Source organism: Microcaecilia unicolor, chromosome 2, assembly GCF_901765095.1.
Source record: "Microcaecilia unicolor chromosome 2, aMicUni1.1, whole genome shotgun sequence".
NCBI lineage: Eukaryota > Metazoa > Chordata > Amphibia > Gymnophiona > Siphonopidae > Microcaecilia > Microcaecilia unicolor.
This window is the reverse complement of record NC_044032.1, coordinates 539,768,881-539,791,208: the sequence shown is the minus strand read 5'-3', so window position 1 is coordinate 539,791,208 and position 22,328 is coordinate 539,768,881. Positions and strand designations below refer to the sequence as shown.

Here is a 22,328-nt window from a genome sequence, read left to right as displayed (position 1 = left end):
AGGAAGAGGGAGTCTGCTGCTCCTCAGGTACGTACGGCCATCTTGAATCAATGCTAATTCTATTGTATGATGCCCATTTTGAAGATAGTGGACCTAGTCCATATCTTTTGTATAGGTGATTCTTGGTTTAGTGACCATAGAGAGAAAGTTTTGACTTTATCAGGTTTGGTTGTGATGATTTGGAAAGACGAACCCCCCCCCCCCCCCCTCAAACAAACAAACAAAAAAACAATTGATTTCACTAACAGAAAACTTTTAAACTTGCCAGTGCTTTAACTTAGCTCTTACACTAACACTAGAAATTTGAAAGGCAGCTACTTTTGTTTTTCATAGGCTCCTTTAGAGGACAGTAGGCTTCCTGTGGCTCCATAGATAAAGTGATGTTGATGTAAGATGTAGACCCTGTGATCTGCCTTTGAAATAATAGTCCCATGCAAAGAATGGTCAGTTATATTACAGAAATCCACCCTGTGATATAAGGATAGCCCTGTCGGTTGGAAAGGCATTGGAAGAAGAGACCGACTAAGGAAATTCTGAGTTTATCTGGTTAACTTTATCGCCATCATCTTCTCAGAGGCTGTTTCAACTGGTAAAGGAACTATCTAGTGTTAAACTGAGAAACATTTGGATCAGAAGTAAAATTTTGTCTTCAGAGTGTTTTGCTAACTACTTGACAAAGTGGATGTAATTTGTTATTTGTTCCTATTAAGCCAGAGGACTACGTTATCAAATGGGGACATGCTTGTATCAGGACAGCAGCACTATTTGGAATAAAATTCCATTCTGGGCAGTGATGAGCTATTTGACCTTTAGGATCAAACTCTGTTTTATAGTACTTGGTTTGATTTCAGTTAGGCAGTTTATTCTGTTTTTGTTTTATGTTTGTTTTGTTTTATTTTATTGTATTTTATAATTCATCTCATGTGCTAGCAGGAGAGAGAATTCATAAACTAAATATTTCTTATACTTTTTGCTTTTGATGTCATGTTAACTTAGGAAGTCTTTCTCTCTTTTGGATTCCAGCATACATAATCCAACTACACATAGGCCAGAAGCTGAACCTCCTGCTTCTCTGCCTGATATTTGACTTCATGGCCTGTCTCACATTAGTCCCACTCCTCTGTTGCATCCTTATCTTCTGCTGCCATATCACTTGTTTAGCAATATGATTTCACTGCAGATTAGGTCTTCAATTATTTTCAATTCCATAAAGTTTTTAAAACTTCTCTTTTTAGGAAATTTTATGATTTTAATTGGTGAGTTTATTTTGTATTCTGGGTCTTTTCCTAAATGGTAAATTGATTGCTTTTAGGGAACTAGTTTTGTGTTACCCCCTTTGATTCCTTGGTAGATATAAGCGGGATGTAAGTGCTTGAATAGTATAGTATGATTGCTCTGGTTTCTTTAGTATCTTTCTTCTGGTGCTTTTCTGTTTTTCCAACACCTTTCTAACACTCCTTTTCTGATCTCCTTTCTCTTTCTACATCAGCCCTCAAGTCAGTTTTAGGTGTTATACTTAGATCTTCTTATTTTCCACTTAGATGTCATAAATTTACATCAGTTACTTTTGCAAGTTTCTCTTTGATAGTATTCCTTTTTCTTCCAATTTTTTAAGGATTTAATTCCTTATTGCCCAGCTAAGACTGGGCTATACCAGAGAATTATATCCTCTGCCTTGCAGATAGAAGTAAAGAAAAACAGACATCTCCCAGTGATATCACCGGTATAACAGCAGGTACATCCTGGAGGTAGTCAGTATTTCTCTATCTGCAGCAGATGGTACAGATTGAACTGGTGCAGCTACGATTTTTGTTATTTTTTGGCCCAACTCTCACCGACCCAGGCTTCAGTTGTTATCACACTGGTTGAGTCCCTTGGGACAGTTTTTTTTTCGCTCAGGCTACAGGTCACTGCATAATTGAGTTGGGCGCAGGTCCCCTTGCCAGTGGACTGGGACACTTGAGCTTTTGGCACAGGCCTTTGGGGCCCTGCCAGTTAGGGTTGGGCCCTTGCCCCTTACTCTTCCTTCTCCCTCCAGAATTCCTGGCAAATAAATAAAAGGTGAGGCACTGAGTTTTTCAGGTTGCCTTATTGCAGTCAATTAAAGTAAGAAAAAAAAAAAAAAGTCAAGCCAAACAGTAAAGGAAAGAACTCTGAAGGGAGGACTGTGTCAGGCTGTGGCCCCAGTTCATTGTTGGAGCATCCTCTTCCATGGAGAGTCTGGGGGCAGGGACCAGCACCATGCCAACGTGGTGCTGTGGTTTGAGGGATTTTTGGAGCATGCACCCAGGACTATTGCAGCCACCTCACTCCCTTTCACATGGGCCCCGCTGGCTGTAGACCTATGGTTTGGGGAGGGAGGGAGGGGGGGGGGTGGAATCTGTGGCCATCTTAGATGCTGGTCACATGGCTCCTGCAGAGGCCTGGATTGTAGGTGACCCCTCTGTGGGGGGTGTGGGGCTGATCTTCCTGGACATGGGAGTTTAGGTCCTGGATTGCCTCAGTGATACTGGAGGGCCTTGATAGGGCTCTCGTATCCTTGAGGAGTCTCCAAGTTTTCAGGAGGCTGGAGTTTCCTCATGGGACTGAAACTGGTTTCAGTCTAGGAAGTCCACTGGTGGGGTGCTACCATGAAACAACAGAAAGGCCTGTTCTTTCAGGGGCAAAGCAGCCTAGGAAATGTAGTGGATCCTTCGCCCCTGGTACCAAGGCCTGTAAGAAACTTCATTGAGATTCATGGGGTCTCTACTAGGCTGGTTCTTGTGGGAGGTTGGCTTAGTCTTTTTACTTGGAAGTGGACCCTACTTACTTTGGACCAGTGGGTTCTGGAACTGGTTTTCATTAGAATTCATGTCCTCTTGTTTTTGACACCTTCTGGGAGCAGGGGAGCTGGTGCTACTCCATCTACTCTGTGGTCCCCAAAAAAGGGGGTTCTTTCTGACCCATCCTGCACCTCAAGGGGGTTAGTGTGGCCCTACTGGTTCCCTGGTTTTTCCTGGAAACCCTACATTCAGTGATTGCTTCAGTCTGCCCTGGAGAGTTTCTCTTCTCCTTGGACCTGGCATAGGCCTATTTTCACATCCTGATTCATCCAGACCACAGGCTGTTCTGAGGTTGTGTGTTGGGCAGGCACTTTCAGTTCCAGATCCTTCCTTTTGGACTCACATGGCACCACAAACTGTTTCCAAGGTCATGGAGGTGGTTGCCATCTACTTTTGCAGGAAGGGGGTGCAGGTGCATCATTTGGAGAAGCGTTCTTGATTGCAATATCTTACATAATCAGGCTCTTGGAAAGCCTTGGTTAGGTGGTCAACTATGCAAGGAGCCATATTGAACCAACATAGAAACTGGAGTACATGGGGGTCTGCTTTCTTACCAATTTCAGCCACATCTACTTGAAGAGAGTTGACATGCTTCAGTTGTGGAAGAGGGAGTTTTGTGCTTAAGCCATTCCCACAGCATAGGATTACTTTCCACTGCTAGGATTGATGGCATTCAATTTGGAGGTGGTTCTGTGGACATGGGCCCACAGACTGCCCTCTAAAGAGGGCTTATTAGCCCATTGGAGGAGACAAGTTTTAGGCTTTCAATGTTCACCTCCCACTCTAATCCTCAAGCAGGAGCTGAGCTAAGCTGGTGGGATTGCTCATCTTGCCTCTTCTCAGTGTTTCCTTGGTCATCCCAGAGTGGTCAGTGGTCACCAGTGATGCCAGCCTCAGAGGCTGCGGGGCCATTACCAGTTCAGTATGCTGCAGGGCACTTGGTCAGCAGAGGAGGCCTACTGGTCCATTAACTGCCTGGAGGTTAGGGCAGTTCTCATGGCTGTACAGAGTTTCCTTTCCATCATTCAAGGGAAAGTGGTCCAGTTGTTTTTGAACAAAGTGATAGCAGTCACTTATATCAACAAACTGGATGGAACCAGAGGCCTGCTGGTGGTGATAAAGATTCATTGGCTATTAAGTTGCATCCAGTTCTTTGGCTTATGTCTGGATGCGGAAGTCTTTTGAGTCTTCCACACTGAGACAGAGATCTCTTTCTCAACAGAGGGCTGATTTGTTTCTGTGGTTCTTTCCTTCTTCCAGGATGGCTTTGGTCAGAGCTTGGCCCTAATTCTGTTAAGGTTCAGGTTGCCACGCTAGCATACTACTACTACTATTTAGCATTTCTATAGCGCTACAAAGCATACGCAGCGCTGCACAAACATACTATTGGGGTCCACTGGAAGGCAGGTTCTTGTGGTCCAGTTTTTGTAGAAAGTTAAACATAGTCCCTCTTTTGGCCAGTCCTCCCCAAGTGAGACCGTCCTCTGGTTCTGAAGGCTCTGGCAGGAGTCCCCTTTGAGCTCTTGCTTGAAGAAAGCCTACTTAGTTGCCATTTGCTCAGCTTGCTGGATTTTGGAGCTACAGATTATTTTCTGCAGGAATCCTTGTTTGTCTTTTTATACTGATGCAATAATATCTTTGCATATGGTGCTTTCTTTTCTGCCAAAGGTTGTGTCCCCTTTTTACTTGGTTTCGCTGCCTGCATTTGTGTGAGTCCAGAGAGAGGGCTTGTCAGATGCTGCACAGATTGAACGTTTACAGTGTTTTGATGAAGTATCTTATGGTGATGAATGAGTTTAGAAGATCTGTTTCAGGGGCTGCATACAGAGGGAAGCAGCTTCTAAAACGTTGATTGCACATTGGATCAAGGTGGTCATTGAGGCTGCCTGTATTTTGGTGAACAAGACTGTTTCATTTGGCATGAGGGCCTACTCCACTTGGGTCCAGTCTGGCTCCTGGGCAAAGGCCCAGGCTGTTTCCCCAGAGGAGTGACATAGTCCTCCCATAATTCCTTTTTGAGGCATAAGTTAGATCTGTGGTCTAGGGGTTGACAGCGCCTTTGACAGGGCAGATGTGCAAGGAGCTTTGTCTTCCACCTGGATGTACAAGCTTTGGTACATCCCACCGGTGTGGACTGAAGGTGAAATTTATTCTTAACTTTTAATTTCCTTTCCTTGAGTCCTTCTAGACCAGTCCACCATCCTGCCCAGAATATTAGGGCTTGGGATTTGCCTATTCACTGCTCAGGGACTGGATGGTCCTAATTTACTTTTTCTTGTAGTTGCTTTTTAGCTTCAGGTTGTTTAATGTTGTTTCATTGAATTTTGGGGCAAAGGTTCCGGAGGATTCTACAGGATTCTATAGAATTCTGTTTGTTGATTTTGTTAGAGGTCTACTGATTAACTCTAGGCTATACCTGCTATTATACCAGTGATATCACTGGAAACTGTCTGTTTTTCTCTGCCTCCATCTCCTGATCAAGGGATATAACCCACTGGTGTGGACTGGTCTAGCAGGACTCAAGGAAAGGAAATTAACAGATAAGAGTAAATTTCACCATATGTAGGTTGTAACGTAAAAATGGTGGAACCCGTGCCTTTTTATACTTGGGGATCTACCTAAACATAGCTAATCCTCTTAAATTTTCATTGGCTTCCGAGGTCTTTCTCCTACTGCAGCAGGTCCATAAACAAGTTCATCATTGCCTGTAACTACACCAGGGATGGAAAACAACGAAGCAGATCAGTATAAGTGTAAACAAATTTTATTGAAAATATATTAAGTAAAATGTCTGACACAGGACGTGTTTCGCCCAGCAGGGCAGTGTCAGGGGCTATAAAATACAAGATAAAAAATAGTAAGTAAAACATCTCGCTTGCTTTCATGTCTAAAATCATATTGAAAACATGAATAGCCAATCTTTCAAAATCATAAAGAAACTCCATAAAAATATTTTAAAATAATCAATACACATGTATCATAAACATTTTAAAATCTCTTATAATAAAACGCACCCTGAACGTTCTGAGGACAAAGGTTCTAAATTCACAGCACAATGATAAAGGGTTCGTAAGTTCATGGTGGTGAAGCCATCCCACTGACTATGACTCTGTGCTCCGCCCTCGCGTCAAACGTCATGACATCGAGGGCGGAAAACATACAGAAAAGTAAACGAACGAATCGCACCCAGGCAGGGCCACGTGTTTCTCTACTCCTCCCCCTGGATGTCCAACACCCACCCCCCGCGCTGCCCCCTCCCCCAAAACCACCCACGAAAAACCGGAGAACAAAAAGAAGCTCTGCTTCAAAATGCTGGAGGTGCAACACCCCCCCCCCCCCCCCCCCCCCCCCCCCCCCCCCCCCGCGCCCCCCCCCCCCCCCGCGCCACCCACGAAAATCCGGAGAACAAAGAAGTCCCGTTTCAAAATGCTGGAGGTGCAACACCCACCCACCCCCAACCACCCACCGTCTCGTAGCTTTGCCGGCGGGGAACCTGAAACCCCGCCAGCACAAGTTCTGTCTTCTGACTCTGGCGTGATCTTCAGCATTGCTAGCCTCTGCAGGCAGGGCTTCTGTGCGTCTGACGTCCTGCACCTGCAGGACGTCAGACGCACAGAACCCCGCCCTGCACAGGCTAACAATGCTGAAGATCACGCCGGAGTCAGCACAGCAGACAACAGAGGACTTCTGCTGGCGGGATTTTAGGTAAATCCCGCCAGCAAAACTACGCGACGGTGGGTGGGATGGCGGCAGGAGGGGGGGTGCATCACGCGGAGGAGGCGGTGACGGCACACAACAACACACAACAAACACCCCTGAAATCAGCCTGCGCTTCCTTCGTTCTTCTTCAAAGTAGAATCCCCCCCCCAACTGAACTATACAACACACACACACACTCTCTCTCAACTGGCAGCGCTTCCTGAAACCCCTGCCCCCCCCCCCCACACACACACACTCAGTCACTCATCTGGCAGCGGTTCCTAAACCCCCCCCCCCCCCAAATGCACACAAACACTTACTCTCATTTGGCCACACTTCCTCAACCCCCCCCCCCCCCACACACACACACACACACTCTCATCTGGCAGCGCTTCCTGAAATCCCTGCCCCCCCACACACACTCACTCATCAGGCAACCCCCCACCACCACACACACTCACTCTCTCATCTGCCAGCGCTTCCTGAAACCCCTGCCCCCCCCCACACACTCACTCATCTAGCAGCGGTTCCTGACCCCCCCCCCCCCCCACACACACACTTACTTACTCACTCTCATTTGGCCACACTTCCTCAACGCCCCCACCCCCCCAACACACACACACACTCTCTCTTCTGGCAGCGCTTCCTGAAATCCCTGCCCCCCCACACACACTCACTCATCTGGCAGCGGTTCCTGACCCCCCCCCCCCCCCCAGCACACACAAATACTCTCATTTGGCCACACTTCTTTAACGCCCCCCCCCCCCACCACACACACTCTCATCTGGCAGCGCTTCCTGAAATCCCTGCCCTCCCCCCACACTCACTCATCAGGCACCCCCACCACACACACACACACACACACACACACTCACTCTCTCATCTGCCAGCACTTCCTGAAACCCCTGCCCCCCACACAGTCACTCATCTCGCAACCCCCCCCCCCCAACACACACACACACTCACTCTCTCATCTGGCAGCGCTTCCTGAAACCCCTGCCCCCCCCCCCCACACACACTCACTCACTCATCTGGCAGCGGTTCCTGAACCCCCCCCCCCCCCCCCACACACACACACTCTTACTCTCATTTGGCCACACTTCCTGAACCCCCCACCACCACCACCACCACCACCACACACACACACACTCACTCTCTCATCTGGCAGCGCTTCCTGAAACCCCTGCCCCCCCCCACACACTCACTCATCTAGCAGCGGTTCCTGACCCCCCCCCCCCACACACACTTACTCACTCTCATTTGGCCACACTTCCTCAACGCCCCCACCCCCCCAACACACACACACACACTCTCTCTTCTAGCAGCGCTTCCTGAAATCTCTGCCCCCCCCCACACACACACACTCATCTGGCAGCGGTTCCTGACCCCCCCCCCCCCCAAGCACACACAAATACTCTCATTTGGCCACATTTCTTTAACGCCCCCCCCCCCCCACCACACACACTCTCATCTGGCAGCGGTTCCTGACCCCCCCCCCCCAAGCACACACAAATACTCTCATTTGGCCACACTTCTTTAACGCCCCCCCCCCCCCCCCCCACCACCACACACACACTCATCTGGCAGCGCTTCCTGAAATCCCTGCCCTCCCCCCACACTCACTCATCAGGCACCCCCACCACACACACACACACACACTCACTCTCTCATCTGCCAGCACTTCCTGAAACCCCTGCCCCCCACACAGTCACTCATCTCGCAACCCCCCCCCCCAACACACACACACACTCACTCTCTCATCTGGCAGCGCTTCCTGAAACCCCTGCCCCCCCCCCCCCACACACTCACTCACTCATCTGGCAGCGGTTCCTGAACCCCCCCCCCACACACACACACACACTCTTACTCTCATTTGGCCACACTTCCTGAACCCCCCCCCACCACCACCACCACACACACACACACTCACTCTCTCATCTGGCAGCGCTTCCTGAAACCCCTGCCCCCCCCCCCCCACACACTCACTCATCTAGCAGCGGTTCCTGACCCCCCCCCCCCCCACACTTACTCACTCTCATTTGGCCACACTTCCTCAACGCCCCCACCCCCCCAACACACACACACACACTCTCTTCTGGCAGCGCTTCCTGAAATCTCTGCCCCCCCCCCCACACACTCACTCATCTGGCAGCGGTTCCTGACCCCCCCCCCCCCCCCCCAAGCACACACAAATACTCTCATTTGGCCACACTTCTTTAACGCCCCCCCCCCCCCCACCACACACACTCTCATCTGGCAGCGCTTCCTGAAATCCCTGCCCCCCCCCCACACTCACTCATCAGGCACCCCCACCACACACACACACACACACACTCACTCTCTCATCTGCCAGCACTTCCTGAAACCCCTGCCCCCCACACAGTCACTCATCTCGCAACCCCCCCCCCCCCCAACACACACACACACTCACTCTCTCATCTGGCAGCGCTTCCTGAAACCCCTGCCCCCCCCCCCCCCCCCCCACACACACACACACTCACTCACTCATCTGGCAGCGGTTCCTGACCCACCCCCCCCCCACACACACACACACTTACTCTCATTTGGCCACACTTCCTGAACCCCCCCCCCCCCCACCACCACCACACACACACACACACACACACACACTCACTCTCTCATCTGGCAGCGCTTCCTGAACCCCCCCCCCCCCACACACATACTCTCATGTGGAAACGCTCAATAACCCCCCCCCCCCACACACACACACACTCTCATGTGGAAACGCTCAATAACCCCCCCCCACACACACACACACACACACTCACTCAACTGGCAGCGCTTCCATACCCCCCCCCCCAAAACCCCTCTTCTTCCCAGCTGAAACCCCCAACACACACACCCCCACACCCCTCCAACACACACACACACACTCTCTCTCACTCTGGCAGCGCTTCCTGAACCCCCCCTCCCCCTAACACTCACTCTGTCTCATCTGGCAGCGCTTCCTGAAACCCCGTACACGCACACACACACACACACACACTCTCTCTCATCTGGCAGCGCTTCCTGAAACCCCTGCCCCCCCCCCCCCCCCCACACACACACTCACTCACTAATCTGGCAGCTGTTCCTAACCCCCCCCCCCCCCCCACACACACACACCTACTCACTCACTCTCATTTGGCCCCGTTACCTCAACCCTCCCCCCCACACACACACTCACTCTCTCTTCTGCAAGTGCTTCCTGAACCCACGCCCCAAACACACACACTCTCATCTGGCAATGCTTGATAAACCGCCCCCCCCCCCCACACACACACACTCACTCACTCATCTGGCAGCGCTTCTTGAACCCCCCCCACACACCCCTCTTCTTCAAAGCTGAACCCCCCAACACACACACACACTCTCTCTCATCTGGTAGCGCTTCCTGAAACCCCATACACACACACACACTCTCTCATCTGGCAGCGCTTCCTGAACCCCCCCACCCCCCACACACTCACTCTCGCACACCAATTGCTTGGGTGCAGTGGCAGGAATCTCAGACATCAGAGAGAGAGGGGGGGGGGCCTGACACCAGAGGGAGGGAGGGAGGTATCTCTGTCACACACACACACTCTCTCTCTCACAGACAATGTCTTTCTGTCTCTCACTGTCACATACTCTATGTCTCACAGTGTATCACATTCACTCTCTATGTGTCACATAATCACTCACACACTCGCTTGGTTTCATACACTCAGTCTCACAGAGCATCTGTGTATCACACAAACTCTCTCTCTCACACACACTGAATCTGTGTGAAACACTCTCTCACACTGTCTCACATACACACTTGCACACACTCTCATTCTCACACATACATTCTCTCACAGACACACTCACACCCAGACTCATTCTCTCTCTCTCACACACACACACTCGCACTTTCACTCTTTCTCTCACACTCAGTCACTCTCACATACACTCTCCCAAACATACACACTCCGAGGAAAACCTTGCTAGCGCCCGTTTCATATGTCAGAAACAGGCCTTTTTCACTAGTAGTAAATAAAACACGTCTTTCGAAAAAACAAAAGATAGGACACCTGCCTACTCATTGGTCTTTACTATAAATATTTTCTGATATATATGTGTTCCAGTAGCAATTGCTAAAAAAGAATAACATAATAATGAATATATATAGGCATGATCTGGTACGGGAGGTAATGGTGCTGGGGCCACTTGATAACAGTGATCATAATATGATCAGATTTCATATTAGCTTTGGAATAAGTATACACAGGAAATCAAATACGTTAGCGTTTAACTTTCAAAAAGGAGACTACGATAAATTGAGAAGAATGGTGAAAAAAAAACCTTAGAGGAGCAGCTGCGAGGGTCAAAAATTTACATCAAGTGTGAATGCTATTCAAAAATACCATTCTTGGAAGCCCAGGCCAAATGTATTCCATGTATTAAAAAAGGACGTAGGAATACCAAACGACAGCCGGCATGGTTAAAAAGTGAGGTGAAGGAAGCTATTAGAGCTAAAAGAAAATCCTTCAGAAATGGAAGCAGGAACCAACTGAAAATAATAAGAAACAGCATAAGGAAAGTCAAGTCAAATGCCAAAGCGCTGATAAGGAAGGCAAAGAGGGACTTTGAAAAAAAGATTGCGTTGGAGGCAAGAACACATAGTAAAAAATTTTTTTTAGGTATATTAAAAGCAAGAAGCCGGCAAAAGAATCGGTTGGACTACTAGATGACCAAGGGGTAAAAGGGGTAACCAGGAGAGACAAAGCCATAGCGGAGAGATTAAATTAATTCTTTGCTTCGGTCTTCACCGAGAAAGATTTGGGACAGATACCTGTAGATATGTATATACCTGTATATATGTAAACCACTTTGAATGTAGTTGCAAAATACCACAGAAAGGCGGTATATCAAGTCCCATTTCCCTCCTTTCCCTTTCCAGAAATGGTATTAAAAGCTGATGAGTCGGAGAAACTGAATGAAATCTCTATAAACCTAGAGGATGTAATGGGGCAATTTGACAGATTGAAGCGTAGCAAATCTGGATCAGATAGTATTCATCCCAGAGTACTGATAGAATTGAAAAATGAACTTGCAGAACTATTGTTAGTAATATGTAATTTATCTTTAAAATTGAGCGTGGTACCAGGAGATTGGAGGGTAACCAATGTAACGCCAATATTTTAAAAAGGTTCCAGAGGGGATCCGGGAAATTGTAGATCGGTGAGCCTGATATCGGTGCCAGGCAAAATGGTAGAGACTATTATAAAGAACAAAATTACAGAGCATATTCAAAAGCATGGATTAATGAGACGTGGAGGGGAATTTTCAAAAGAAATGTCCAAGTTGCTATTTGGATGTCCTTGCAAAACGTCCAAATCCAGGGGCGGAGAAAACCGTATTTTCAAAAAAGATGGACATCCATCTTTCGTTTCCAAAATACCATAAGAGACGTCCAAATCCTTAAATTTGGACGTCCCTAGACATGGACGTTTCTGAGTTCGGCAATTTTTGAAACCAAAGATGTCCATGTCAAAAACATCCACATGCAAGCCATTTGGAGGTGGGAGGAGCCAGCATTTGTAGTGCACTGGTCTCCCTCACATGCCAGGACACTATCTGGACACCCTAGGGGGCACTGCAGTGGACTTAATAAAATACTCCCAGGAACATAGCTCCCTTACCTTGTGTGCTGAGCCCCCAACCCCCCCCCCCAAACCCCACTACCCACAACTGTACACCACAACCATAGCCCGTACGTGTCATTGATGATACGTTGAAAGCTTCTGCTCAGTGTGCTGCGGCAGTAAGAAAGCAAATAGAATGTTAGGTATTATTAGGAAACAAATGGAAAACAAAAATGAGGACGTTATAATGCTTTTGTATCAGTCCAAGGTGTGACCACACTTCGAATATTGTATTCAGTTCTGGTCACCGCACCTCAAAAAAGATATAGTGGAATTAGAAAAGGTACAGAGAAGGGCGACTAAAATGATAAAGGAAATGGGAAGACTTCTCTATGAGGAAAGGCTAAAGCATCTAGGGCTTTTCAGCTTGGAGGAAAGACAGCTGAGGAGAGATATGACAGAGGTCTATAAAATAATGAGTGGAGTGGAACGGGTAGACAGATGTATGTGTTAGGCGGGTAGAGTCTGATAGGTACGGACGGGGAGAGGGATCTTGGGGTGATAGTATCTGAGGATTTGAAGGCGACAAAACAGTGTGACAAGGCGGTGGCCGTAGCTAGAAGGTTGTTAGGCTGTATAGAGAGAGGTGTGACCAGCAGAAGAAAGGGGGTGTTGATGCCCCTGTATAAGTCATTGGTGAGGCCCCACCTGGAGTATTGCATTCAGTTTTGGAGGCCGTATCTTGCTAAGGATGTAAAAAGAATTGAAGCGGTGCAAAGAAAAGCTACGAGAATGGTATGGGTTTTGCGTTACAAGACGTATGAGGAGAGACGTGCGGACCTGAACATGTATACTCTGGAGGAAAGGAGAAACAGGGGTGATATGATACAGACATTCAAATATTTGAAAGGTATTAATCCGCAAACGAACCTTTTCCGGACATGCGAAGGCGGTAGAACGAGAGAACATGAAATGAGATTGAAGGGGGGCAGACTCAAGAAAAATATCAGAAAGTATTTTTTCACGGAGAGAGTAGTGGATGCTTGGAATGCTCTCCCGCGGGAGATGGTGGAAATGAAAACGGTAACGGAATTCAAACATGCGTGGGATAAGCATAAAGGAATCCTGTGCAGAAGGAAGGGATCCTCAGGAGCTTAGTCGAGATCGGGTGGCAGAGCCGGTGGTGGGAGGTGGGGCTGGTGGTTGGGAGGCAGGGATAGTGCTGGGCAGACTTATACGGTCTGTGCCAGATCCGGTGGTTGGAGACGGGACTGGTGTTTGGGAGGCGGGGATAGTGCTGGGCAGACTTACACGGTTTGTGCCAGAGCCGGTGGTGGGAGGCAGGGATAGTGCTGAGCAGACTTATACGGTCTGTGCCAGAGCTGGTGGAGGGAGGCGGGGCTGGTGGTTGGGAGGCGGGGATAGTGCTAGCCAGACTTATACGGTCTGTGCCCTGAAGAGCACAGGTACAAATCAAAGTAGGGTATACACAAAAAGTAGCACGTATGAGTTATCTTGTTGGGCAGACTGGATGGACCATGCAGGTCTTTTTCTGCCATCATCTACTATGTTACTATGTTTACGCTTTCCAACAATTCTAGGACTAGGAGGCATGCAATGAAGCTACAAAGTAGTAAATTTAATACGAATTGGAGAAAATGTTTCTTTACTCAAAGTGTAATTAAACTCTGGAATTCGTTGCCAGAGAATGTGGTAGAGGCGGTTAGCTTACTGGGGTTTAAAAAAGGTCTGGACGGCTTCCTAAAGGAAAAGTCCATAGACCATTATTAAATTGACTTGGGGAAAATCCACTGTTTTTTCTGTGATAAGCAGCATAAAATGTATTGAACTTTTTTCAGGATCTTGCCAGGTATTTGTGACCTGGATTGGCCACTGTTGGAAACAGGATGCTTGGCTTGATGAACCTTTTGGTCTGTCCCAGTGTGGCAATACTTAATGTAGTGCGTCCAGAGATTCTATAAAATTCATGATTATGTTGTCTTCCCCCTCTATATGTACCTTTTGATTTAGGCCACCCATTAAGGTAGTCCTATTTAAGTCTAGCTCAAGATTGACTAGTAGTTCCATCAATAATGAATAGTCTTAGTGAAGGGAACCTTGGAGCGACATATGCTAAAACAATGTTAAAAGTGGAATTGGGTAAAACCAATACCTCCATACCAGCTTTGTTTAACCTAACATTCATTTTAAAAATTATTGAGGGGCATCTTCATTATGATGTCTGACCAAAATGTCCAAAATCTGAATAGGAAAGAAGGTCATTTCAAAAAAGAAAAATGTGTTGTCTTTTTTTTTTTTAATGAAAATACTGTTTTGAAGAAGGTCTTGTGATTTGGACGTTTTGTTTTTTGGTCCTGTTTCAGAAAAAAAAAATCCCAAGTACAAAATGCACAAACTGGGATGTAGGAGGAGCCAGCATTTTTAGTAGACTGGTCCCTCAGACATCCCAGGAAAGCAGTAGGGCACTGTAGGGGACATTGCATTGGACTTCATAAAATGCTTCCAGGTAGACATCTCTCCATTGCTCCCTTATTTTGTCTGCTGAGCCACCCCCAAAACCCACTGCCCCCAACTGTACACTACTACCATAGCCCTTACGGGCGAAGTGGGCGCCTATATGTGGGTACAGTGGATTTCGGATGAGTTTTGGAGGGCTTACAGTTTCCTCCACAAGTGTAACAGGTAGGGGGAGGTATGGACCTGAGTCCACATTTCTGCAGTGCACCGTACCCACCACTAGACCACTCCATGGACTTGCATTCTGTTCTAATGGACTTAAGTATAACATTTGAGGCTGGCAAGTAAAGTTTTAAATCACATTTTTTAAGTGTGGGAGGGGGTTCGTGACAACTGGGGGAGTAAGGAGAGGTCATCCCTGATTCCCTCCAGTGGTCATCTGGTTATTTAGGTCACCTTTTTGTTCCTTGTTCGTTATAAAAACAGATCTAGCTCAAAACATCTTAGTTTTAATCCTGGAGGGTTTGTTTTTGTGCCATTATGATTGAAAAATGTCCAAGTTTTAGGAACATGCCCACGTGATTTGAATGCGCTTCTGATGGACTTCATTAAAAAAAAGTAGGTTGTGAAAATATGTTTTGTTTTTTTCTTTTGAGTTTTACTTCTTTTGAGTCTGTACTCAGATTTTTTTTTATTTTCTTCTGCTGACTTTAGGCAGTGCAGTTTTAGTTGCTGCTTTCACTTGGGTTTGTATGATAACTATTAGGTGCAAGTGCCTTTTAGGACCCTCGATCCAAGTTCCCTGTTACTAACTTATCTTTTATTTCTAACATTGCAGAACGTATTGTTTTTAAGCGACTCTCAGATTTTACAGAAAATAACACCTTGCACCCTTACCAGTCTGGCTTTTGCCCAGGCCACATTTGCAAAACTATAATCACCACCCTCCTTAGCAACCTATACAAGCATGGTCCTCTGGGCCGCCGACCTGCTTAGTTCCACTGCCAATGCTTCGGAAAGAAATCCCCCATTCACGACTGGAGCCACTTGGTGGATGAACTTCAAAAAGTGTCTCTACACAGGAGACTGTGGCTCTGACCACTCATGACCCTTCGCCATCATATCTTACAGGGCTTCCTTTCCTTTCTCCCCCCCTCCTACAATAGGCACCACATGGCAGATCCGAAACCGGTGCCTCCAGCGGGCATGCAGAAGACGAGAACAGGACCTGCAAGTAATATCGTTGCCTTCTAATAGTGGGGAAGACGAGGAGCTGGTGTACAACCCCAAGAAGAACTCTCACAGTGCCCCCCAGCACCTTCGGATTTCATTGGGAGGAATCCTCAAGGTTGAGCATTTCCAAATGCATTCTCTTTTGTCTATTGAGAAATGCTTTGTCCTGCAACCATGCAGCAAAAAACAGAAGAAAAACAACAAAAAAAAACCTAGACCAATGGGGGACCCCATTGACCCCCAGGCCTTTCATTGATGAGCATGGCTGTAAATCTTTGGAACTAGGACTGTCTCTCTTATATGTGTCTGTTCAGCACTGCATACATCTGATAGAAATAAGTAGTAGTAATTTTAGCAATCTGACCTTTCCTGTTTTCCACTAGGAAGTGCCTTTTTGGATTATGTGGTTTTCAGTAACAGGATTTCTGGTGTCTTGGATTATGTGGTCTGCTGTAACAGGATTTCTGGTGTTTGAGGTCTGGTTTTGGTATACTATAGACTTGGAATGCATTTTTTGGGGGGTGGGAGGGTTGGTTGTGCCTGGTAGTGAAAAGTTTGTTGCTGTTACTGAAGTGACTATGGAATTTATTATATCATTGAATGCCACTTTTAAAATTATAATCATGTATGCCAAATTTTCTACCACTAGCTAGGTATGTAGCTACTGATAGAAAAAAAAGCAAAAAAAAAATCTTTCTCTTCCTGCCTAGCTCTGATAGTAGAGAGGATAGGTTTTTCTAACTGCTTCTTGTCCTACACCCTGCTAACTCTTGCTGTAGCATTCTAACTTTGTGGACAGGTTCTTCCAATCCTAGGCAAAAGAAAAAAGCAGCCTTAGAGGCGTATTTTCAAAGCACTTAGCCTTCCAAAGTTCCATAGGTTTCTATGGAACTTTGGAAGGCTAAGTGCTTTGAAAATATGCCTCTTAGTCTCCCAACAGGTTATAAATTTGCATTTTACATTGATGAAACTGCTGTAATTAGTGGGAATATTTAGATTTACTAAAGGAAAATTATATTGTAGTGGAATCTGATTGTTGAATCAAATTGAATTTGTCAGACTGTATCATTGTTGACCCCACCCAGAGAACTTTTTTTTTTGATACAGCACATTTCAGACTCACTGGAACTTAATCCCACCCACCCCAGGGTTTAATCAGTCATATATAGACAAGCCAAAAATCATTAACTTTACTCTCAGTCACACACAGGCAATCTTGCAGACTGTTAACCCTATCATAGTGCACCTGTTCATACCCATTTCAACCAGTCAAGATGACTTTTATTCTCTAATAATTGTGGTGCTTTAGTTCCAAGGCAAACCATCTGGAGACTTAAGGCTTGTCATATCTGTCTTCAGGTTGCTAGTTTAAAACAGGAGCTCAGTAAAGTAAAGCAGGAATTGAATGCACTTAAAGCAGCTTCTGTGACTGCACAGAATCATACTGCACAAAATCATACCAACTTATCACCACTGCCTCAAAGGAAATTAATACCAGGAAACTGTTTTACTAGGGGATTCCATTATCAGAGACATTAACTTTGAAACACCGTTCAAGGGGCCATGCAAAGTGAAATGCATTTCAGGCTCCTCAGCTACCAGGAGTACCAAGCAAATAATCTCTATAATCAGAGAAGAAACTAAGGGGTCAAACACTGATGTTTATTCACTTGGGAACAAATGACTTGTCCAGTAATACCCCACTTGCCGTGCAGAGAGCTTTTCAGGAGCTGGGAGAGGGGTTAAAACCTTTGATACAAACAATAGCTTTCTCTGAAGTGCTATCTACCTTTGGAAAGGGAGAGAAAAGATTGCAAAGTACTGAAAATTTCAATAGCTGGCTCAAAGCCTGGTGTCACAAAGAAGGTTTTAGGTACATAGGAGGATGGAGCAATACATGAAAAAACAAAAGACTATATTGTAATGACGGACTGCATCTCGCTGTGGCAGGAAAAAAGTCCTTGGGGAGAAATTTAGACAATATGCTGGTAGGCATTTAAACTAGATGGGGGGGGGGGGGTGGCAACTGGAGTCAGGTCACTTCAAGTGATCACCCCCATCTAAAGCTAAAAACAAGATGTGACACTAGAAAAGAACAATGAAAACAACAATCTTAGTAAATCACTTCTTATCAACACAGCAGAAAGTGAGACTAAACAAAAAACTAAACAGAAGACAAAAATGCCACTGAAATGTAGATGGAAAGTGATGACCACAAGTGCTTGCAGTCTAAACAACAAAGTTCATGACGTGCAAGCCCTGATGTTAGAGGCAGACTTAGACATTGTTGCAGTCACGGAGATATGTCTCAATGATTCCCATGAATGGGATGCAAACATACCAGGCTATAATCTATTTAGGAAGGATAGTGGTCGTAAAGGTAGAGGAGTAGCTCTGTATGTGAGAAATGGTTTCGCAGCGACTGAAATGACAGGGACCTGGGGAAAGGAAGAAGCGATATGGATCACCTTAAAAAGAGATGATGGAACCTCTGTCCACATGAGTGTTGTCTACAGATCTCCAACACAGTCGGAGGAACTAGATAAAGATCTGGTCACAGATATCCATAAGTTGGGAAAGAAAAGAGGGGTGCTGTTGCTGGGAGATTTCAATCTGCCAGATGTGGATTGGAAAGTTCCATCTGTGGAATTGGAAAGAAGTAGAAAGATCGTGGATGCTTTTCAAAGTGCTCTACTCAGACAAATGGTGATGGAACCCACGAGAGAAGAAACGACATTGGATCTGGTGCTCACAAATGGGGATAGTGTGTCAAATGTCCCGAGTGGGTGCCCACCTGGGCAGCAGTGACCATCAAACAGTTTGGTTTGGTGTAACAGCTAAAGTTGGGGGCAGCCACTCAAAACCCAGTTCAAGCATGCTGACTTTAGTAAAATGGGGGAATACCTGAGGAAGGAGCTGATGGGCTGGGGGAACATACGAAAAGTGGAAGGACAGTGGTCCAGGCTGAAAGAAGCTATAAATATGGCCACAAACCTTTATGTAAGGAGAGTAAATAAAAGCAAGAGAAAAAGGAAACCAATATGGTTCTCCAAGCAAGTGGCTGAGAAAATAAAGGCTAAAGAGTTGGCGTTCCAGAAATACAGAAAAACTCAAGAAGAGGAACACGGAGAGGAATACCGGATGAAACTGAAAGAAGCCAAGAGAGAGATACGTCTGGCGAAAGTGGAAGAACAAATGGCTAGAAATGTAAAGAAGGGCGACAAAATTTTCTTCAGGTATATTAGTGAAAGGAGGAAGACTAAAAATGGAATTGTGAGACTGAAAGATGCTGCGAACCGCTATGTGGATAATGATGAAGGAAAAGCAAATTTGCTAAACAAATACTTTTGTTCTGTTTTCACTGAAGAAAACCCTGGAGAAGGACCACGATTGATTGGCAAAAGTACGTATGAGAATGGAGTGGATATAGCACTGTTCACGGAAGCGAGTGTGTATAAACAACTTGAAAATCTAAAGGTGGATAAAGCCATGGGACCGGATGGATCCACCCCAGGATATTGAGGGAGCTCAGAGAGGTTCTGGCGGGTCCTCTTAAAGATTTGTTTGATAAATCCTTGGAGACGGGAGAGGTTCTGTGGGATTGGAGAAGAGCGGATGTGGTTCCTCTTCACAAAAGTGGTGATAGGGAAGAAGCTGGAAACTACAGGCCGATAAGCCTCACTTCGATTATTGGAAAAGTAATGGAAGCGATGCTGAAGGAAAGGATAGTGAATTTCCTGGAAGCCAATAAGTTGCAAGATCCGAGACAACATGTTTTACCAAAGGGAAATAGTGCCAAACGAATCTCATTGAATTCTTTGACTGGGTGACCGGAGAATTAAATCAGGAACATGCTACTTAGATTTCAGCAAAGCTTTTGACACGGTTCCCCACAGGAGGCTCTTAAATAAACTTGACAGGCTGATAGGACCCGACGTGGTGAACTGGATTAGGAACTGGTTGACGGACAGACGCCAGAGGGTGGTGGTAAATGGAATTCACTAGGATGAGGGAAAGGTGAGTAGTGGAGTGCCTCAGGGATCGGTGCTGGGGCCAATTCTGTTCAATATATTTGTGAGTGACATTGCCAAAGGGTTAGAAGGTAAAGTTTGCCTTTTTGCGGATGACACCAAGATTTGTAACAGAGTGGACATCCGGGAGGGAGTGGAAAACATGAAAAAGATCTGCAGAAGCTAGAAGAATGGTCTAATGTTTGGCAATTAAAATTCAATGCGAAGAAATGCAAAGTGATTCACTTAGGGAGTAGAAATCCATGGGAGTCGTGTTAGGCGGTGAGAGTCTGATATGTACAGATGGGTAGAGGGATCTTGGGGTAATAGTATCTGAGGATCTGAAGGCGACGAAACAGTGTGACAAGGTGGTGGCCGTAGCTAGAAGGTTGCTAGGCTGTATAGAGAGAGGTGTGACCAGCAGAAGAAAGGAGGTGTTGATGCCCTTGTACAGGTCGTTGGTGAGGCCCCACCTGGAGTATTTTGTTCAGTTCTGTAGGCCGTATCTTGCTAAGGATGTAAAAATAATTGAAGCAGTATAAAGAAAAGCTACAAAAATGGTATGGGATTTGCATTACAAAACGTATGAGGAGAGACTTGCTGACCTGAACATGTATTCCCTGGAGGAAAGGAGGAACAGGGGTGATATGATACAAACGTTCAAATATTTGAAAGGTATTAATCCGCAAATGAACCTGTTCTGGAGACGGGAAGACGGTAGTACTAGAGGACATGAAATGAGGTTGAAGGGGGGGCAGACTCGGGGAAAAATGTGAGGAAGTATTTTTTTAATGGAGACAGTGGTGGATACATGGAATGCCCTCCCGCGGGAGGTGGTGGAGATGAAAACGGTAGCAGAATTTAAAAAATGCATGGGATAAACATAAAGGAATCCTGTTCAGAAGGAATGGATCCTCAGAAGCTTAGCGGAGATTGGGTGGCAGCACCGGTGGTTAGGAGGCAGGGCTAGTACTGGGCAGACTTCTATGGTCTGTGCCCTGAAAATGGTAGATACAAATCAAGGTCAGGTATACATATAAAGGAGTGCATATGAGTTTATCTTATTGGGCAGACTGGATGGACCGTACAGGTCTTTTTCTGCCGTCACCTACTATGTTACTATGTAAGGGAAGAAGGGTGTTGGTGGTAGTGGCTCAAGAAAGAAGGTTCACTTAGGGTGCCTGATTTCCTTGCTCCTGTCCTAGAAGTGTTAGCTGCAAAAAAAAAAAAAAAAATGTTTGTTTCCCTACTTTCAAAATAATGGCCCATGCAATTGTTCTATGTCTATAAACACTATCTGGGCTAATGCTTGATGAATAGACTGTAAACATCTAGAAAATGCAAAAAGGATTTGTGTCTTGTTCCCAGAAAGGGTCATTTGTTTTTTTTAATTCTAATGTGTACAGAAAGTATATATTGATCTATTATAGGTCTGCTAAACCATAGAGAAAACAGTTCTGCCTCACTGACAACATAAGAAACACTACCCCAGAACATCATTAGCTGAGAAGCCAGTTAGGAGTTATGCGTGCAGTCTGTAGCCTAAAGCTGAATTAGTGATTGAAATTGTATTTCACTGGATTTTTTTTGTTTCCTTCTGTCCCCACTCCCCATCCCACTTTTCTAGAGAGAGATAGCTCGTAAACTTGCGAATCCAAAGCAGCCAACAAACCCATTTCTGGAGATGGTGAAATTCCTATTGGAGAGAATTGCGCCTGTGCACATTGACTCAGAAGCTATCAGGTACACTAATAGCAGCACTTTTTCTTCAGCATATAGATGGAGGGACAGGACAGTGACACATATGGGTAGTAGCACATTCTGAAATACAAGTTTTTGAGAGCAGTGGTCCACTGTGTCATGTGTCTCCGTCTTAGGTGTACATGAATTTAATCAGTTGGGGTGGGCAAACAGTAGCCTGCTGCCTACATTTTTCCTGCAAATTGGCAGTCTTCCATCCCACAGCAAGAGGTTTCCAGCCCTTTGGAGCAATATGATTTTTGCCAGCCATCAGGAGAGGAATTGACATTTGCAGGCCCGCAGAAGTGTTTTAGGCTGCAAAGGCGAATCTTCCTCTATCATATGAAGCTTTTGGAGGATCCCCCCCCCCCTCTCCAGAAAATAAAAACAGGTAGGGTTACTGTTTAGAGCAGTTTGCCACCCTCAGTTTAAAGGTTCATGCTGGATTGAAAGAGAAATGTTACCATCAGAGAATGTAATCACCTATTGCTGTGGAAGATCATAGGACTTAACAGTGGTGGCTAAAAGTAGCTTACATTTTCATTATTTTATGTAATATACAATTTTTTCTATGATTATCCTCAAAATCTAAATTTCATGGTATGCCATCTTGTCCTAGTGATCAGAGCTCAGTGAAATAATATTTCAGAGTGTGTTCACCCTTCATCAAATGCCTGAATCCGGACTTTCCCTAGTTACACTAGTGTGTTACAGTAGAGATGTGCCCCCCATGCCCT

At 45.9% G+C, this 22,328-nt stretch overlaps 1 protein-coding gene across 1 annotated transcript in view; it reads left to right on the top strand.

Annotated features, from left to right (window-relative positions):
* Positions 1-22,328, top strand: part of PDS5A (PDS5 cohesin associated factor A) — a 644,759-nt gene that overhangs the window by 423,611 nt on the left and 198,820 nt on the right. Inside the window, exon 17 of the mRNA XM_030191317.1 lies at positions 21,479-21,594. Coding sequence (XP_030047177.1) covers positions 21,479-21,594 — 116 coding nt within the window. The remainder of the gene's footprint in view (positions 1-21,478; positions 21,595-22,328) is intronic.